This window comes from Pipistrellus hanaki (assembly GCF_964339955.1).
Source record: "Pipistrellus hanaki genome assembly, chromosome: 12".
Classification (NCBI taxonomy): Eukaryota; Metazoa; Chordata; class Mammalia; order Chiroptera; family Vespertilionidae; genus Pipistrellus; species Pipistrellus hanaki.
This window is the reverse complement of record NC_140514.1, coordinates 14,502,819-14,522,777: the sequence shown is the minus strand read 5'-3', so window position 1 is coordinate 14,522,777 and position 19,959 is coordinate 14,502,819. Positions and strand designations below refer to the sequence as shown.

Genomic DNA, 19,959 nt, shown 5'->3' with positions numbered 1-19,959 from the left:
CCGGTTTCGGCTGGTGGGGTTTGTTGTTGTTGTTGTTGTTGTTGTTTGACTCCCACCTTTTTTTTTTTCATCCCTGTTAACTATATCTTTATGAAGAAAGGATAGTGGATGTCATTCAGATAGTCTCTTTTTTATATCTGATTGTTTTTTTCTTTTTCTCCCATGTTCTGCAGGAGAAGATGCTGTAGAGGATGAGGCTGAAGAGAATCCTATTGTTTTAGAGTTTCAGCAGGAAAGGGAGGCCTTTTATATAAAAGATCCAAAAAAGGCTCTCCAAGGTTTTTTTGACCGAGAAGGTATGTAAACAGATTCTGACCCTCCTGGTAGAATGTGTCCACAGCAGAGTCGTTTTCTAGATCTTCAGGTATTTAGAAATGCCATATTTTATCTGCTGTCTTCTTTGTTCAGTACTTGCCCTTGTGATCAGTTGTGTCATATTTATTTTGAAAATAGTAAAGATCATGTTAGTCTTTCAAAAAAATGGAAGTTCTTTTTTTCTGACTTGCCTTTTTTTTCTCAAAAGATCCTACATTTTGATGGCAGGAGATTGAGCCAATTTGTAATTTTTTTCTTTGTAATTCTTGGCATGGATTTTGATTTTATAGGATTTAAAAAATAATTCCATAGAGGATTGTTTCATTCGAGATTTGTTGAAGAACATCTAAGTGTGTGTATGCATAGATGTATATGTATGTATATGAATTGGTTGCATTCTGCGCTTACTATTATATTTATACTTCTAAAAACCAGGCAATTATGACAATTTAACAACTAAGTCTCCAAGTTATTCAAAAAAGTGAAATCTACTATGTAGTGGACAAAGCATGTATGGAGAGTTGATTGCTTTGATTTGAGTTTGCTTTTTTTTCTGCCTCAAGCTCATCCTAACTTTATTATCAGATAATAGTCCCTAGGAATGAGGACTGAAATGCTTTGAAATTTAGTTTTCAGTGTAGGAGGGGAACTTGATATTCTTATTTAACCTTTGTTCTCTTTTCCCTTTGTATCAACTAGTAATTTTCAGATCCTGTTAAAATTGTCTTTCTTTCTCCAAAGGAGAAGAATTAGAATATGAATTTGATGAGCAGGGACACAGCACCTGGCTCTGCAGGGTGAGGTATGTTCTCTTCTCATTAATGTCCATTTCTGGAAAGAGGCCAGTTTTCAGGTTTAATTTGTGGTTATAGATAACAATTCAAAGAGTAACTTTAGTTTTCATTTTAGGCTATTCCTGACTTGGGGTCTTGGTAGTTTAGTAACAATTATATTATTGAGGGGTGGGGTGGAATGAGTAAGAGGTGGAAAGAAAAGATTCGAAATCTAACCTTGGCAAGACAGAACAAAATGTACCAAGAGTTTGAAAAGCCATCTTAAAAAACACGACTCTTATCATAAGATATTAATTATTTTGTGTGAGGATTGGAGCTTAGTGCTGTGCTATAATTTCCTCGAAACCAATGCAGGTTACCAGTGGATGATTCAACTGGAAAACAGCTGGTGGCTGAGGCCATCCATTTAGGAAAGAAAAAAGAAGCAATGATCCAGTGCTCACTGGAAGCTTGTCGAATCCTCGATACTTTGGGATTGCTGCGGCAGGAGGCAGGTGAGTAGGAACACTTTTTTCTTAATCAGTTAACTGCCATGATATTTTGAATTTAATTTAAAAAAGGTCCACTGCTTGTGTCTATAGATGCTTATGGCATGCAAATGATTAAAAAAAAAAAAAAAAAAAGAAAGAAAGAGGAAAGGGAATTTTAACATAAAAGATAATAAAACCTTTTTTATGGGGAAAATGTAAATTGTACAGACTTCAATGAAGTGAGAAGAAAAAATTCCCTATCTCAAAACCCTAAGGTAGCCATTGTTTATGTTTTTCAGATATTTTCTCTGCAAACAGATGTGTGTTTTGAACTAGATCCTTTAACAAAAATAAACACCTGTACACAAATGCAATTAAATATTTATACTCTTTTGTGATTTATTTTTTTAACATAGGAACGTATCATGAAGCCGAAACCAGTTTGGCTCAGTGGTAGAGCGTCGGTCTGTGGACTGAAAGGTCCCGGGTTCGATTCTGGTCAGGGGCATGTACGTTGGTTGCGGGCACATCCCCGGTGGGGTGTGCAAGAGGCAGCTGGTCGATGTTTCTCTCTCATCGACGTTTCTGGCTCTCTATCTCTCTCCCTTCCTCTGTAAAAAATCAATAAAATATATTAAAAAATAAAATAAAATAAACGACTTTTCATTAAAAAAAATGTATCATGGAAATTATCCACATCATTACATTGCTTATCTTGTTTTAAGCACTGGCACCTGGCCAAGTGGCTCAGTTGGTTGGAGCATCATCCTGGGCACCGAAAAGGTTGCGGGTTTGATCCCCAGGTGGGATGCATAAGAGAGGCAACTGATCGATGTTTCTCTCTGTATCTCTCCCTTCCTCTCTCTCGGGTGGAATTTATGTTTCTTGATTCTCATATATAGTTTGCCATCTTGTTGAATCTTGTCTTTTAATAATTGATGGGTTTTTTTTATTACCTTTTTAAAAAATATATATTTTTTTAATTTCAGAGAGGAAGGGAGAGGGGAGAGGGAAACATCAGTGATGAGAGAGAATCATTGATCAGCTGCCTCCTGCATGCCCTCCACTGGGGATCGAACCTGCAACCTGGTTATGTCCCCTTGTCTGGAATTGAACCTAGGACCCTTCAGTCCACACGCCAACACTCTATCTACTGAACCAAACCAGTTTGAGCAGATGGTATATTTTTAGCTGTTTACCTACTTGCCTTTTTTCTTTTTCAAAACTTATCCTATTACCATTTATTTTATCTACCTTTAGTATCTCGGAAAAGGAAAGCAAAGAACTGGGAAGATGAAGACTTTTATGACAGTGATGATGACACATTTCTTGATCGGACTGGCCTGGTTGAGAAGAAACGGCTGAACCGAATGAAGAAGGCTGGGAAGATAGATGAGAAGCCAGAGACCTTTGAATCCTTGGCAAGTTTTACTTATGAAGTAGCTGTGGTAGTTTAATATTTTAAACAAAATATTGTATTAAATCTTTTAAAGCAGTAGCATTGAAATCTGATACTGAAGTATAACTTTTGTGATCTGCAAATTTGATGGCAGCAAACAACTAGTCTTATATAAGTTGGGAAAAAGTTTGGCTTGCTGCTAGAGTCTCTGTCCACCTCTAGGTGAATATTATTGGTCCATTAGTGAACATTCTTTGGATATGATGTTACAGTCCACCTTTACCCCCACAAAGAAAAAAAGAAAAAAAGGGAAAAGTTCCAAATTGGGACATTCTGAGGTGAAATTGACTTTAGGTTCATGGCCGACAAAAATCATGAAAGGAATTTTGAGGAGTATAGTTTGATAATAGTCTTTTATTTGTTGTTGTTGATGTTTAATAGTTTTAAGCAGTGTATCCTTCATGAAATTATCATAAGGTAGCAGGTGTTTTCACTATATTAAGTGGAATTCATTACCAGCATCTATCCTTTTGATTTATTATTGAAAATAAATAGCTTGAGCTTTTTCTTTTGAGTAAAATAAAGTCTGTAATCTATACAATTATTCTGTTTAATTCCGAGTTCTTTAATTTAGAAATTAATTCAATTAGAATTAAATAAACAAATGAAATATGTTAACTCTATAAGGAACAGATTTAACCAGACTTCAATTAATCTTCTTAAAACTTATAACAATAGTGAAAATAAAAAGAGGAAGCTACCATATTTCAAAAGAAGAAAAACATTTGCTAACCCTGTTACTTGTACCTCACAGGTTGCAAAGTTGAATGATGCTGAAAGGGAACTGTCTGACATTTCTGAGAGACTGAAAGGCTCAAGCAAAGGTAAGGCAATGACTCAAACAAATTTATTGAGTATTGTCCATATGTAGTGCACTATGCTAGGGCTACATTGGTTAATAAGATATACAGAATATGGAGTCTTTCTAAGGAGCTGGGAAGGACATTATACATTATTTGGTGTAACTTCTCTACTTAATAGATGAAGGGAATGAAGCAAGGTGATGTCCCACAGCCCCTCAGTTATTCCTAATATCAGTAATGTCCTTTGTCCAACTCTATGCTGGTGACTTTGGCTGCATTTTATTTTTTTATTTTATTTTTATTTTTAAAATATATTTTATTGATTTTTTACAGAGAGGAAGGGAGAAGGATAGAGAGCTAGAAACATCGATGAGAGAGAAACATTGATCAGCTGCCTCCTGCACACCCCCTACAGGGGATGTGTGCACAACCAAGAAACATGCCTTGACTAGAATCGAACCCGGGACCCTTTAGTCCAAAGGCTGATGCTCTATCCACTGAGCAAAACCGGTTTTGGCGACTTTGGCTGCATTTTAAAACATTTGCAACCCCCTTTCTAACATGCATTATCGCTTTCTTGACAGGTCTGTCAGAGTCAGCATCTCAGGACTCTTTAGATGCATTTATGTCGGAAATGAAATCAGGGAGTGCATTAGATGGTGTGTCCCGGAAGAAACTTCACCTGAGAACTTTTGAACTGAGGAAAGAACAACAGAGACTTAAAGGGTTGATAAAAATTGTAAAGCCAGCAGAGATTCCAGAACTAAAAAAGTAAGTCTTAGTTATACTTGGAGTTTTATTAAAAATTTTTTTCTTTGTAATTATTATTTATTTATTTATTTGTGTTTAAAAATTTTTAAATTATTTTCCATTGCATTTGACATGCAATATTATATTAGTGTAGGTGTACAACATAGTGATTAGACATTCATATAATTTACAAAGTGATCACCGTGATATATACTTGGAATTTTAAATAAGCATGTTTGCATAGATAACATTGAATTATATTTTTTATCTTTTTAGATAATTATTTTTGAATAGACATAGAATATAAGAAACACTTTAAAGCACAGAAAGCAGTCATTTCATAGAGTAACTGAAAAATCATTTCATTTGTGAACTATAGACTCACAGATTTTTAGAGAAAACTATTAATTCCTGTTTCATTGGAAGGCTCTGAATTTTATACTTCATCTTTTAGTGCAGAGTATACATTTTTAAACAGCAACGTGTGCAAAAGGCCCATTTCCCTAATGTGTAAAGACTAATGAGTGATAAGGAGACAGCCATCCACCCAAGAGAAAAATGGGCAAAGGCTGTCAACTGACAGCCACTGAAAAAGAAATGCAAATAGCTTTTAATTACATAAAAAGATGCTCACCCTCCCTCATAAGAGAAATACAAATACTATAACGTAATACCATTCTATGATTTTAAAATCAAGGTGAATACAGACTATTTAAATTTTTTTTTCTAAATTAAATTTATTGGGTTGATATTGGTTAATAACATTACATAAGTTTCAAATGTACAATTCTGTTACACATGATTTGTTTAGCAGGGGTCCTCAAACTTTTTAAAGTGGGGGCCAGATCACGGTCCCTCAGAGAGCTGGAGGGCCGGACTATATGAACTACTAATTCCTACTGTAACACCTCGGCTGCGCTCACTGCCCAAAAAACCTGGCGGGCCGGATCAGACTCCTCTGCGGGCCGCATGTGGCCCGCGGGCCGTAGTTTGAAGACCCCTGGTTTATTGCATAATGTGCTCACATAGTCATTTTAATGTATCTCTTATTCCCAAGAACCAGCTGACAACAGTTTAATAAAAATATTTTTTTTAAATGGGTAATTTCTTCCTTTAAAAGGGGAGAAAGCATAATTCCCTGAAATTGATTCTATTGTGAACTGATTTTGGGGAGATTATTAGAAGACATTAACCCAAATCCATTTGCAGACATCCAGGAGATTTTTGAGTAATTTGTAAATAATATTTCAAGACTAATTTTTCCCAGAGTTGGCTAGTGTGTGTGTGTGTGAGAGAGAGAGAGAGAGAAAGAGATAGAGATTCAATATCCCCCCCCCCCCCCATATAGAATTGATTGGGGTGACACTGATTTCAGGTGCACACTTTTACAACACATAATCTGTACACTATATTATGTGTTCACCACCTCAAGTCAAGTATCCATCCCAGTCTTTCAACTTGACAATATTTTTAAAAGGTTTATTCTGTGTGGTCTCAACAAATATTGAAAACGTTGAGTAGGTTGTTTTAGAAATAAGCAACTCAAAGTGAACAGAAACCAGGTGGGCATCTGAAAAGTGGTATTGCCTGGATGGGTTCATTCACTCATAAAGGTAGTTAACTATAGAAAGTTTTTTCCCCCTTTAGGTCAGTGTTGTCCAGTCAGCACCCAATAATCACATGTGATTTTAAATTACATAAGATTCAAATTTCAGTTTCTCAGTCACATTAGGCAATTTCATGTGCTCAACAGGCACATGTGACTAGTGGCTACTGTATTGGACAGCACAGAAATAGAACATTCCCATCATTGCAGAAATTCTGTATTGAACAGTGCTGCTTTAGATTGTCAGCGTTTTTTCAGGCCCTCACCACTGAATACAAAACGTGCACTCAATGCTGGGTGCATTGCATAGATGAGTATCTACATATTGATTTTAGAGAGGAAAGGAGAGGGAGAGAGAGAGAGAGAGAGAGAAACATCAATGATGAGAGTTATTGATCGGCTGCTTCCTGCGTGCCCCACATTGGGGATCGGGCCTGCTGCCCTGGCGTGTGCCCCAACCGGAAATCAAACCGTGGCCTCCTGGTTCATAGATCCATGCTCAACCACTGAGCCAAGCTGGCTGGGCTGCTATTTTTTTTTTTTGGGGGGGGGGGCAGCGTGCTCTATTTTTTTCTTCTTTCTACAATATCTTCATTTTGCCCTTCCTTAACTTTACCCTAGTGGGCTCAGCTTTATGATGTTGTTAAGCCAATGAGAACATTAACAAACTCATCATTGTAGGGTCTCTTATGTTTTTGTCATTACTCACTACGTAACATATCCTGTCTGTCTGTCTGTCTGTCTGTCTGCCTGTCTCTCTCTCTCTCTCTCTCTCTCTCTCTCTCTCTCTCTCTCACACACACACACACACACACTTTTTTTTCTTTTAAACTGTGCTCAGAGTTGTGTGATTATAAGTGTGGCCTCCAGGTAAGTGCCGTGTTTCCCCAAAAATAAGATCTAGCGCATGGAAAGATAAGACATCCCCTGAAAATAAGACCTAGCGCAACTTTGGGAGAAAAATTAATATAAGACACTGTCTTATTTTTGGGGAAACAGGGTAAGGTACTTTGAGTTCTGTTCAGATGTTGGTGAAATAGGGCTTTACACCATGAATCCATCTCTTGCCACTTAGTGGGAGTGGGATCATATTACACATTGCAGTGACCTTTGTACTGTAAGTATCACTTTATGAATATGAAATCATGAAGCACAGTGTAAATTACTAGACTAAGATAGGAACCTGACCCTCTCCTCCTTAATAGCTCTGTATTTGACTATCTGTAGTGTCATTGTCCATTCAAACACAGCTGCCCTGAAGTCCTCTTTCATATGTGGAAATTTTTGATTTGTGAAGTATTTCTTCGTCAGTGTCATTGTGTTTTATATAAATTCTTGGCCTCACTGGAGTAGATGTGTATAATTATTCTTTCTTCCTAGGACTGAAAGTCACACTTTAGATGCTGAAAACAAAGCTAAAAAGCTTTCATTGCCTCTCTTTGGTGCCATGAAAGGAGGAAGCAAATTCAAATTAAAAACTGGGACAGTAGGGGTAAGTTGTGGGTCAAGGTGTTATGCTTCTAGCTTTTGAGTTATCTGAGCTAACTTTTCTCTTTTCAAAGCTCAAATGATTCATTTTATAGAATGAGTCATTTTTTTTCATAGTAATGTGGAAAAGGGCTGTGAACTTGGCATGATCACATCTTTCCCAGGTCTTGTTTCTTGGATTTTTCTCTTCAGTTTAGAGTTATCAAGAATTAATGGAAAAAAACAAAAGAAAGAAAAAAACAAAAAAAAGAAAGAAAAAAAGAATAAAAAAGGAATTTAAAAAAAGAAAAACAAACAAAAAGAATGAAATGATTTATGCCAATTGCATGTAACTGATTTATAAATTAGAATATCAGTGGACCAATTTTTGATGACTGTTATATTTAAGAAAGAGTCTCGCATTAAATGCTTCACTCCAGGCACAACTAACACTTGTCTATGCACCTGGCTCCCTGTCATGTGGTTTTTCCTTTATCTAATCCTTCCAAAACCTTGTGATGTGTGGAAATTATTTGCTCTCACAGGTGAGGAAACTGGGTCAAAGAGATTACATAATCAGTACGTAATTAAATCAAATTCAGGTCTTTTGTCTGTTGAGTTTGTGATCTTTCTACAATTCTCTAATAGTTCACTCATGTATATTTTTGCTTTAGTTACATCCATCCTTGTTTGTAGTTTCAGCTTTTAAAAGGTTTTCATCAACCCAAAGAGCTACCCCTTGTGTATTAACGTTCTAGGGCTGCCAAAGAAAATACCACAGCCTGGGCGGTTAAACAACAGACAGTTATTTTATCACAATTCTGGAGGCGAGGAGTCTAAGATCAGGTGCCAGCAGGGTTGGTTTCCTCTGAGGCCTTTTCCCTTGGCTTAGAGAAGGCTGCCTCCTTGCTGCCTCTTTACATATTCACCCCTCTGTGCATTTGCACCTCTTCTTATATTGGATTAGGGCTCCATCCTTATTTTTACTTACTCACCTCTTTAAAGATCTCATCTCCAAATATAGGTACATTCTAAGGTACTGGGGATTGGGACTTCAACATAGGAATCTTGGGGGTATCTAATTCAGCCAACAATTAGGGAAAACTGCCCTCTGGTGGCAGAGGTCTGAAGTTCTACCCATATGTTCTGAGTGAGTATGTGGTTTCCCAATCTGAGATGGAAGCTTTTCTGTCTTGTGTGTATGAGAGGTTGGGGATGGGGTGGGAGGGGGTTGGGGGAAGGATACTTATTTTTTTTTAATTAAAAAAAAATCTATTGATTTTTTATAGAGAGGAAGAGAGGGGGATAGAGAGTTAGAAACATCGATGAGAGAGAATCACCGATCAGCTGCCTCTTGCACACCCCCTACTGGGGATGTGCCCGCAACCAAGGTACATGTCCTTGACCGGAATCGAACCCGGGACCTTTCAGTCCCCAGGCCGACGCTCTATCCACTGAGCCAAACCAGTTTCAGCTTTTTAAAAAATTTTTAAATTAAATTACTATATATACATATCTTACCATTGCCCCCCCCCCCTACACACACACACTCCCATACATGCGGGGGGAGGATACTTATGCTGTAGTTAGAAGAAAAACTTTTTTTTTTTTTTTAATCTTTTTAAAAATATATATTTTATTGATTTTTTACAGAGAGGAAGGGAGAGAGATAGAGAGCTAGAAATGTCGATGAGAGAGAAACATCGACCAGCTGCCTCCTGCACACCCCCTACCGGGGATGTGCCCGCAACCAATGTACATGCCCTTGACCGGAATCGAACCCGGGACCTCTCAGTCCGCAGACTGACACTCTACCGCTGAGGCAAACCAGTTTCGGCTAGAAGAAAAACTCTTGACTAAAAAAGCTCTCCTTAGATGATTACTGAAATAAACCCTATCTTTAAAACATAATATACCCAACATATACTTTGGTACCTTCTCTCTATTCCTTAAACTGTGGTCTACTTTTTCTAATAATTTTTTTAAAAAAATATATTTTATTGATTTTTGTACAGAGAGGAAGGGAGAGAGATAGAGTTAGAAACATCAATGAGAGAGTCATTGATCAGCTGCCTCTTGCACACCCCCTACTGGGGATATGCCTGCAACCAAGGTACATGCCCTTGACCGGAATCGAACCCGGGGCCCTTCAGTCCCCAAGCCGACGCTCTATCCATTGAGCCAAACCGGTCCCGGCTTTTTCTAATAATTTTATTTAAAGTTCTTTCCCTGACCTGGTGGCTCAGTTGGTTGGAGTGTTGACCCATATACTAAAAGGTTGTAGGGGTTCAATTCCTGATCAGGACACATACTTAGTTTGTGGGTTTTTTTTTTTTTTTTTAAATATATTTTATTGATTTTACACAGAGAGGAATTGAGAGGGATAGAGAGTTAGAAACGTCAATGAGAGAGAACCATCGACTAGCTCCCTCCTGCACACCTCCCACTGGGGATGTGCCCGCAACCGAGGTACGTGCCTTTGACCGGAATCGAACCTGGGACCTTTCAGTCCGCAGGCTGACGCTCTATCCACTGAGCCAAACCGGTTTTGGCTAGTTTGTGGTTTTGATCCCTGGTCGGGGCACAAACAGGAGGCGATTGATGTTTTTCTTTCACATCAGTGTTTCTCTTTCTTCTCCTTTCTCTCTCTTTCTAAAGAAAAACACACAACACAAAAAACAATAACACAAAACAATATATCTATCTATCTATTAGAATAGTTGGCCTTATTCTTCAAGAAATGCCTTCCTCAGGACCTGTTTTACTTACTTACATGTCTTATTTCCTTGAAATTGTGTTAGATCTAAGATGAAAAGATTGTGCAAATGATTTATTTCTTAGAAATGTTTGTTTGATTTACTCCCTAGAAGGTTTTGTAATGAATTAAGATCCTTTAACATCATAAGTGTGTAACAGGACAGAATTCCTGTAGCTTATACTCACCTGGGATAAATGCTTTAGTTCCTTACATGCTGTTTCCTGTACTTAATATTCTTTTCCTTTTTAAATTTTAAGCATAATTTTATTTTTTTTAAATTTCTTTATTGATTAAGGTATTACATATGTGTCCTTATTCCCCCATTACCTCCCAGTCCCTATTTATGCCCCCACCCCTCTGTTGTCTGAGTACTTAATATTCTTAATATTCGTATTTAATATGCTTTGACCTAGAAACTAACAAAAATACTCATTAAGGGTCCATAGATGGATAAAATTTAGGTGAAAGTCCTACTTCCAGCAAACTTCTGCAGGGCTTATTGGCATATTGAGATTAGACATTCTGCACGTTTAGCTTAACTCTGAAGAGATTTGTTTCTCTCTCATTATGTAGAGCAACTTGCTCAGGGTTTTGTTTACCTTACAGAAGTTACCCCCCAAGCGTCCTGAACTCCCTCCAGCTCTGATGAGAATGAAGGATGAGCCTGAAGTGGAAGAGGAGGAGGAGGAAGAGGACGAGGAAGAAGAGAAGGAAAAGGACGATCAGGAAAAGAACAAAGTGGAGGCTGGAAGCAGTAGGCTACGGCAGGAGGGAGGGCCAGGAGAAGCAGTGCAGGAGATGAGTCCTCCCACTGATCTCTCATGTTCTAAAGAAACAAAGCAGCATGGTAAGGCATTTCCTTATGTAATACAATACATTTGCATTACTTGTGGGTAGCTTTGAAAAAGCAGAGCTATTTCTTGCCTGTGCACTTTTTGACTTTGAAATACTTTGCGACATGTGATACAACTGATTCTGTAAACATGCTTTCTTTAACTGCCAGTCATTTTTTATCCTCATTGCAAAATAAGGGCAGGTATTTTCAGTCTGTTCAATTATGGAAAATTGAGAGGTGAAGAATCTGAAACTCCAGCTACTGTGTTCGATCCTGAGCTGTTGCCACTATATGATGGGAGAGCAGTGGAATATGGTAAATGGTGAGTCCTGGTGAGGTGGTCTCAAGATAAGCCGCTGCTTACTCATTTGTCACGCATCCTAAAGCAGATGCTAAGCATAATTATACCCACTGGACGAACTTCTCAGGAAGCATCGTGACATTCACTTTTTGTCCATGGTGCCTAGTATAGAACCTGGCGTATAGTATTTATCCACCGCAGCAAAGATTTGATGAAAAAGGGAATTGATTGTTTTTTAAAAGTATTTTCTTCAGTTGTAAAAGGCATTTATGCTCATTTAGAAACTGAATCATACACAAAAGGCCAAAGAAGAAAACAGAAATCGCCCATCATCCCATCCCAAAAGATGATTGTTTACCTTTTTAGTATCTTCTTATCCTGGTCAACGGCAGGGGTTATTTTCCTACAGGTTGGCCAAACTGCTTAGCAAGATTAAGTCTGCACAACACAGCCCACAAAGGGGTTCACCAAGAGTGTCCACCTCAGGTAACTGGGGAGGCTGTGCCACTGGGAGGTCCTAGCACACAAAGCCACTCTATCAATACAGGGAAGCAGCCAAAATGCAGAGACAAAGAAACAGGTCACAAATGAAAGAAATGGAGGATATAGAGTTTCAGAACCACGGTTATATGGTTTTTCAAGGATTTTCTAGAAAAGGCAGATAAATTTAGTGAGACCCTTGAGGCTGTGAAAAAGGACCAACTAGAAATGAAGCATACACTGACTGAAATAAAGAACAATATACAGAGATCCAACAGCAGACTAGAGGATCGCAAAAATCAAGTCAAAGATTTGAAATACAAAGAAGCAAAATACACCCAACCAGAAAAGGAAAAAGAATTCAAAAATATGAAGATAGTTTTTGGGACAACCTCAAGCGTACCAACATCCGAATTATGGGGGTGCCAGAAGAAGAGAGAGAGAAAAATATTGAAAACCTCTTTGAAAAAATAATGACAGAAAACTTTTCCCACCTGGTGAAAAAAATATACTTACAAATCCAGGAAGCGCAGAGAACCTCGAACAAAAGGAATCCAAAGAGGACCACACTAAGACACATCATAATTAAAATGCCAAAAGCAAGAAAGGAGAGAATATTAAAAGCAGCAAGAGAAAAAGAGTTCGTTACCTACAAGGGAGCACCTATACGATTTCTCAACAGAAACTATGCAGGCCAGAAGGGAGGAGTGGCAAGAAATATTCAAAGTGATGAATACCAAGAACCTACAACCAAGATTACTTTACCCAGCAAAGCTATCATTCAGAATTGAAGGTCAGATAAAGAGCTTCACAGATGAGAAAAAGCTAAAGGAGCTTATCACCACCAAACCACTATTATATGAAATGCTGAAAAGTATTCTTTAAGAAGAGGAAACAGAAGAAAAAGGTAAAGACAAAAATTATGAACAACAAATACATATCTATCAACAAGTGAATCTAAAAATCAAATGAACAAAAATTCTGAACAGAATAAACTGGTGAATATAATAGAATCAGGGGCATAGAAAGGGATTGGACTGACAATTCTTGTGGGGAAAGCAGTGGGGGGGGGGGTGTGGGAAGAGATTGGACAAAAATCGTACACCTCTAGATGAGGACAGTAGAGGGGGGGTAAGGGCAGAGGGTAGGGTGGGAACCGGGTGGAGGGAAGCTATGGGGTGGGGAAGAGGAACAACTGTAATAATCTGAACAATAAAGATTTTTTTTAAAAAAGATTAAGTCTACACAGAAAATAGGGAGCAAGAGGGAAAAAACCAAGAACTGGCATTAAATGTATGTGAGAGTGTGTGCATGCCTTCTCTGAATAAAACACTAGACCTGGTATATAGATCTTCTCTTGAGTCACCCTCAGTTGTTTAAAAAATTATAATTTCCTTCTCTGAAATGAGTAAATCTTTTTTTTTTTTTTTAATTCTCCTTTATTCAGTTATTGGCAAAATGATTAGCCTTTTTAAAAATGGTTCTCATATTTTATTTTATTAAAAATATATTTTATTGATTTTAGAGAAGAATGCAGAGAGAGAGAGAGAGGGAGAGAGAGATATAAACATCAATGATGAGAGAGAATCATTGATTGACTGCCTCTTGCATGCTCCCTACTGAGGACCGAGCCTGCAACCCAGGCATGTGCCCGTGGCGGGAATCAAACCTGGGACCCTTCAGTCTGCAGGCTGATACTCTTTCCATTGACCCAAACCAGCTAAGGCTATATTTACTTTTTATAACTCTGGTCTTTGAGCTATACAGCAGGAACAGGAGGAGTTAATATTGCACTTTTGTTTAAGTGACCAAAGCAAATGTGTATGTAAAAATAGTGAATTTTAAATTTGGTTTATAAGATACATTAATTAGTTAGGTAAGTTATCGGTTAATTTTGTCTATTTTAAACATATTTGTATATAATAAGATCTTAGTGCTCATCTCTGATTATTTTCTTTGAATATGTTCCTGGGAGTAGAATTTCTAGGATATGTACATTTCAAGGAATATGTAAATTTTTAAGGCTTTGGTAAGTATTGTTAAAAGTTTTCTCTTAGAAGTGGCCAGTTTTTATTTTTTTAATTTAATTTAATTTTTAAAAAAATATATATTTTATTGATTTTCCACGGAGAGGAAGGGAGAGGGATAGAGAGCTAGAAATGTCGATGAGAGAGAAACAGCGACCAGCTGCCTCCTGCACACCTCCTGATGGGGATATGCTCGCAACCAATGTACATGCCCTTGACCGGAATCGAACCTGGGATTTTTCAGTCTGAAGACCAACGCACTCTCCACTGAGCCAAACCGGTTTCGGCAAAGTGGCCAGTTTTTAAAGTGGAGAATTGGTGATTCTATGTTAGACATCTGGAGGCACATTTATTGAAAACTTAATTTTAGTTGAAGCTAATGATAGTAAAACTGGATGATTGTGTATTTATTTAACTTTCCTTGCTTCTGTTTTCCTGGTTTTCCACCAGGAATTAAATAATAACAATATGCTTTGGTTCTGCATTTTATAGAAAACAGGTCTCAACTCAGCCAAGTGGAACAGAATAAAGATGATCGAGACATTAGTGAAACAGCTGCATCACGTGAGAAACCCTCAGGCAAGTAGCATAGCCAACTCCATTGCTGCTCTTCACAGAGGCAGCCAATGGATGTCCCAGAAGAGGGATGGCAGCTGACCTGAGGCAGCACAGTGCCTTTAAGACACTGGGTGGGTGGAGAGAATTGGAATGTATGAAAGGTTTATGTTTGATGCCATCCCATTTGCCTTTCTTTATTCCTCTGGCCATTCAAAGCCCTCCACAATTTTACATTTCCCTGAACTGAATGGGTGCCTATCATGGGAGTGATTCCAAAACTATTAAAAGAAATTGGTTGAAAGTTTGGCCTAGTCAACGGACTTTTTCTGGTTTTCTACTGCTTTTAACTGTAATGGTTAAACTGTGGGAAGTAAAGTCAGCTCCATTTTCCTTCACCTATTCAAACGGAGTGATTATATTCAAGTTTGTAGAATAGCATTAGGATTTGAAAACTAGGGTTATTAGTGAAGGGAAAATTATCTTAACATATAGTCTTTACAATAGTAGAAGGACTTTTTGAGAATTCGATTGTTACATGTTTTCTTTAATAAATATAATGCTCTCTTGGAAAGAATGTTTTATTTATTTATTTTTAAATAGCTATTGTCTCTTTTTTTTCCTTTTCCTTAAATTAGTATCAAAGAATGAATATGGGAAAAACAGAGATGAATTGAAGAAAAAGAAAGCTCCTGATCCAGGCAAAGTAAGTACTTTAGTCATAATCTTCACTTCTCTGGAAGTAAAAATGACCACATCCAGACGAGTGAATCCTTAGGAACTGTCTTAGGAGAGCTCCCAACTGCTTTATATCCCCTCTCCTAGAAGCCTGGGCTCTCTCTTTATTTTTGAGCATTTACTTTTTGAATTATCCATTCTTATCTCCATCTACCGTACTCCTTAGAACTGCTCACATATTTCTTTTATTAATTTGTAGATCTTCATATCCTAGTATGCCATACAGAGTCACTTGAGTGATATATTCTTACTTTCCTCCTTTTATTACACAGAAGGTAGGATGTAATGAACTGCATTCTACATCTTGTTGTTTTTTTTTTCTTTGTTGTTAATCCTCACCCGAGGATATTGTTTCTATTGCTTTTCAGAGAGAGTGGAAAGGAGGGAGGGATGGAGAGAGAGACAGAGGAGAGATAAACATTGATGTGAGAGAGACCCATCACTTGGTTGCCTCTTGCACGCATACCAAATGAGGATCGAACCTGCAATCCAAGTATGTGCCTTTGACCAGGAATCGGACCTGCAACCCTTTGGGGTGTGGGCCAACACTCTAATCATTGAGAACACTGGCCAGGGCTACATCTTGTTTGTTTATTTTTTAACCTATTATGGAAATCATTGTTTATGAATACACCAAGAGCTTCCTACTGTCTGAATCTACTCTATTTAACCAGCCCCCAGTAGACAGGCACTTGTGTTGTTTCCAGTCTTTTATTACAGCAGAGCTATAAATAACCTTGTATATACATAATTTTGCGTGAGTACAGTAAGTTCTCAGGAATGAGATTGCTAGGTTGTGTGGGGAGGTCCTTAAGACCACCCTCAGGCTAGGTAATTCACAAGACTCCACACAGGACTCAGCATGTGGTTGTACTCACAGCTGTGATTTACTGCAGCACAAGTATATACCAAGCACAGTCAGCAAGGGGAAAGGCACAGGGTGTGAAGTCTGGGGCACAGAATTCCTAAGGTCTTTTTCCAGTGGAGTCACGCAGGCTGTGTTTAAGTCCCCTGACAACGAGTTGTGACAATTTGGGAAATGTTGCTAACCAGGAAACCTCACTAGAGACTCAGTATCCAGGGTTTTTATTAGGGACTGAGATCACATAGGCTCACCCCATGACTGGCATGTGCCCAAATTCCATTCTCCCAGAAGAAAAGCAAGTGTTCAGCATCTATTACATTGTTTTTACTTACAGTTTAGGCACGGTGAGCCACTCTTACAGTTAGAATAGTACCCTGTTTCCCCGAAAATAAGACAGTGTCTTATATTAATTTTTGCTCCCAAAGATGCGCTAGGTTTTATTTTCAGGGGATGTCTTATTTTTCCATGAAGAAGAATACGGTACACATTTATTGTTAAATGAAAATAAAGGAAATTTATTACCTGTATACGGTACGGTAGTACGGTAGTTGTCAATACAAACTAGACAAACTGAATCCTACAGTATCAAGAATTTACTCATTTATTCAATGACAATCAGGTCATCATCTTCTGGAACATCATCATAACAATCCAATTCCTGAATTTCCTGGTGAATTTCTTGTGACTCCATTTCTTTCAGAATCAGTGGACCAAATTTCTCCTGTTTAGCCTAGGGGGGGGGGCCTTATTTTCGGGGGGATGCCTTATATTTCACTCAGAAGGAAACCTGTAAGTTGGTCTTATTTTCGGAGGATGTCTTATTGGGGAAACATGGTAGGAACTTCCAGATATCCAAGTTCCCAGATGCCAGCTAAGACCAACTTACAAACAGGACTTTCAAAGGATAACCATCAAGTCAGCTATGCTGATTTGTTCGTGCACTTAGATCAAAAGGCAAATGCCGAATTTTCCTCTACGGGAAAGAGCTCAGACCTGCGTTAACTGCCCCTTTTAAAAACATGACCTTACTCTCTCTGGCTGAAATCAGCTTGTTGAGGCTTTATAGGGAGAAAAATAATCAAGGTTCAGAGAGAGAATGCTTCCCATTTTTTGATCACTTATGTCAAGATCATTAATGGGAACTGTTATCTCTTTGTTCTTGTTTTTTTGTTTTGTTTTGTTTTGTTTTTCTAGACAGGACCACTTTAATATGGAATGGATGTTGTTGTTTTTTTAAAATATATTTTTATTGATTTTTTACAGAGAGGAAGAGAGAGAGGGATGGAGAGTTAGAAATATCGATGAGAGAGACACATCGATCAGTTGCATCCTGCACACTCCCCACTGGGGATGTGCCCACAACCAAGGTACATGCCCTTGACCGGAATCGAACCTGGGACCCTTCAGTCCACAGGCTGACGCTCTATCCACTGAGCCAAACCGGTTTCGGCATGTTGTTGTTTTTTTAATAGATTTTTATTGATTTCATAGAGGAAGGGAGAGGGAGAGATAGAAACTTCAATGAAGAGAGAGAATCATTGATCAGCTGCCTCCTGCATGTTCTATGTGGGGATTGAGCCCTGACCTGGGCATGTGCCCTGACCTGGAATCGAACAGTGACTTCCTGGTTCATAGAGCCATGCTCAACTACTGAGCCACTCCAGCTGGCTGTTCTCTCTTAAAAAAAAAGTTTTTATTGATTTTAGAGAGAGAGAACATGAGAGCAAGAGAGAAACCTAACACACAACCTGGGCAAGTTCTGACAGGCATGGGACAATAATTCTTAGAGTTAAAAAAAAATTTTTCTAAAGAGTTAAATTTTTTTTTTTTTTTAATAACTTATCTTTTCTTTTCAGCTTCCACCAACACTTTCCTCCAAATATCCAGAAGATGACCCAGACTACTGTGTGTGGGTCCCACCTGAAGGTAGATTGTTTTTACTTTTCTTTTCCTCTAAGATTTAGTTAGTATATTTATGAATATGTAATATAAAGGGCTGGGCAAAAGTAGGTTTACAATTGTAATACAAATAAATAATACAATATTTAATAAGTAATAACACAAGAATAAAATAAGAATATTAGCCTTTTTTCTCAAGTAGGATATCATGGAAATAAGTTTATCCTTTTAATCAACCCTTTCTTTTCACAATATACAAAATTTTTATTAGAAAACGTTAAGATGTTTTTCAAATAAGGCAGAAAAGGGTGTTATCTGGGGTTTCCTACAATAAAATATTTTCTAATTACGTCACTTTGAATGCTTATTCATATAAATGTTTTTTAAAAAATATATATTTTATTGATTTTTTTATAGAGAGGAAGGGAAAGGGATAGAGAGGTAGAGACATCAATGAGAGAGAAACATCAACCAGCTGCCTCCTGCACACCCCCCACTGGGGACATGCCTGCAACCAAGGTACATGTCCTTGATCAGAATTGAACCCAAGACCCTTGAGTCTGCAGGCCAACGCTCTATCCACTGAGCCAAACCGGTTTCAGCATAAATGTTTTTCTTACTTCAGATAAGTCAAACAATGTAATTTACAAAATTGGAAGCATATTCTGTGCCTTGCTTTTTTTATGCACTTATCACTATATAGAGACCCTTACATAGTTATTGATAGCGGTGTGTGTGTATGTATGGTTACATAATTCTCTTTTATGGTATGGATATACCTTTATTTATTTAATGAATGTTTGCTGTGTTTTCATTCTTTTGCCATTACAAGCAACTCTGCAATAAGTAACCTCAAACATATGTAAGTTTACAGGTGCAGAGCTACATGTGTAGAAAAATATTCATAAAAATTACATGCTGGATCAGAGGCTATGAACATTTTATTTTATTTTTTTTTATTGATTTCAGAGAGAAGGGAGGGGGAGAGAGAGATAGAAGCATCAATGATAAGAGAGAATCATTGATCGGCTGCCTCTGTACATCCTCTACTGGGGATCGAGCCTGCAACCCTGACGTGCCCTGCAACCCAGGATCCTTCAGTCTGCAGGCTGACGCTCTATCCAGCAAGGGCTAAAGTTATTATAAATCACATTCTATAGACATCGTGGCCATTTACATTCAGACATATGTCCTTAAGGCAATATAGAAGATACTTATTTCCCCATATGCTCATCACAGGTTGCCTTTTCTGTGGATTGGTTTTCTAATATATTAGTAATTAATAGAAATTCATCTTTGCTCTTTTGTTTGCTAAACGTTAGGGTAAAAGTGAAAAGAGGACCATATTTTGAAATTGTATGCAAAAAGTCAAATGTCTATGCAAAAGAAACCTTTATGTGTTTTGTGTTTTACTTTTTGGCCCACTGATGTCTTTTCTTTCCCCTCTAGACCTTGGAAAATTGAACGTATTTCTTTCTTTCTTTTTTAATACTCTGATGTAGGTCAAAGTGGAGATGGCAGGACCCATCTTAATGACAAGTATGGCTATTAATTGCTTCAGAATCCTAAAGGAAGACCTTGTGGACCATGTGATATGGGATATTTATTGTAGGATAACACATCAAGTTGAATAACCAGAGAAGGCGTTCAGATGATCATTTGTGAAATCTGGTGATTGGCCTTCTCTCCTGTACTGTTGGCTTCCTAAATTTATGTGCCCATGTGATTTTCTCGAATTTGATATTTATATTTAAAAGTGTTTGTGTATGTATGTAAAAAGGAACCATATATTTTGAGACTTTGTAAAGTAAGAGACATGACTATGTTAAAGTGAGAA

General features: G+C 37.8%; 1 protein-coding gene across 1 annotated transcript in view; it reads left to right on the top strand.

Annotated features, from left to right (window-relative positions):
- Positions 1–19,959, top strand: part of SLC4A1AP (solute carrier family 4 member 1 adaptor protein) — a 22,737-nt gene extending 2,778 nt beyond the window's left edge. Inside the window, exons 3-14 of the mRNA XM_084900172.1 lie at positions 174–296; positions 1,057–1,117; positions 1,464–1,603; positions 2,840–3,000; positions 3,793–3,862; positions 4,426–4,612; positions 7,578–7,689; positions 11,029–11,269; positions 14,558–14,644; positions 15,259–15,326; positions 18,080–18,149; positions 19,625–19,959. Coding sequence (XP_084756298.1) covers positions 174–296; positions 1,057–1,117; positions 1,464–1,603; positions 2,840–3,000; positions 3,793–3,862; positions 4,426–4,612; positions 7,578–7,689; positions 11,029–11,269; positions 14,558–14,644; positions 15,259–15,326; positions 18,080–18,149; positions 19,625–19,674 — 1,370 coding nt within the window. The 3' untranslated portion in view covers positions 19,675–19,959. The remainder of the gene's footprint in view (positions 1–173; positions 297–1,056; positions 1,118–1,463; positions 1,604–2,839; positions 3,001–3,792; positions 3,863–4,425; positions 4,613–7,577; positions 7,690–11,028; positions 11,270–14,557; positions 14,645–15,258; positions 15,327–18,079; positions 18,150–19,624) is intronic.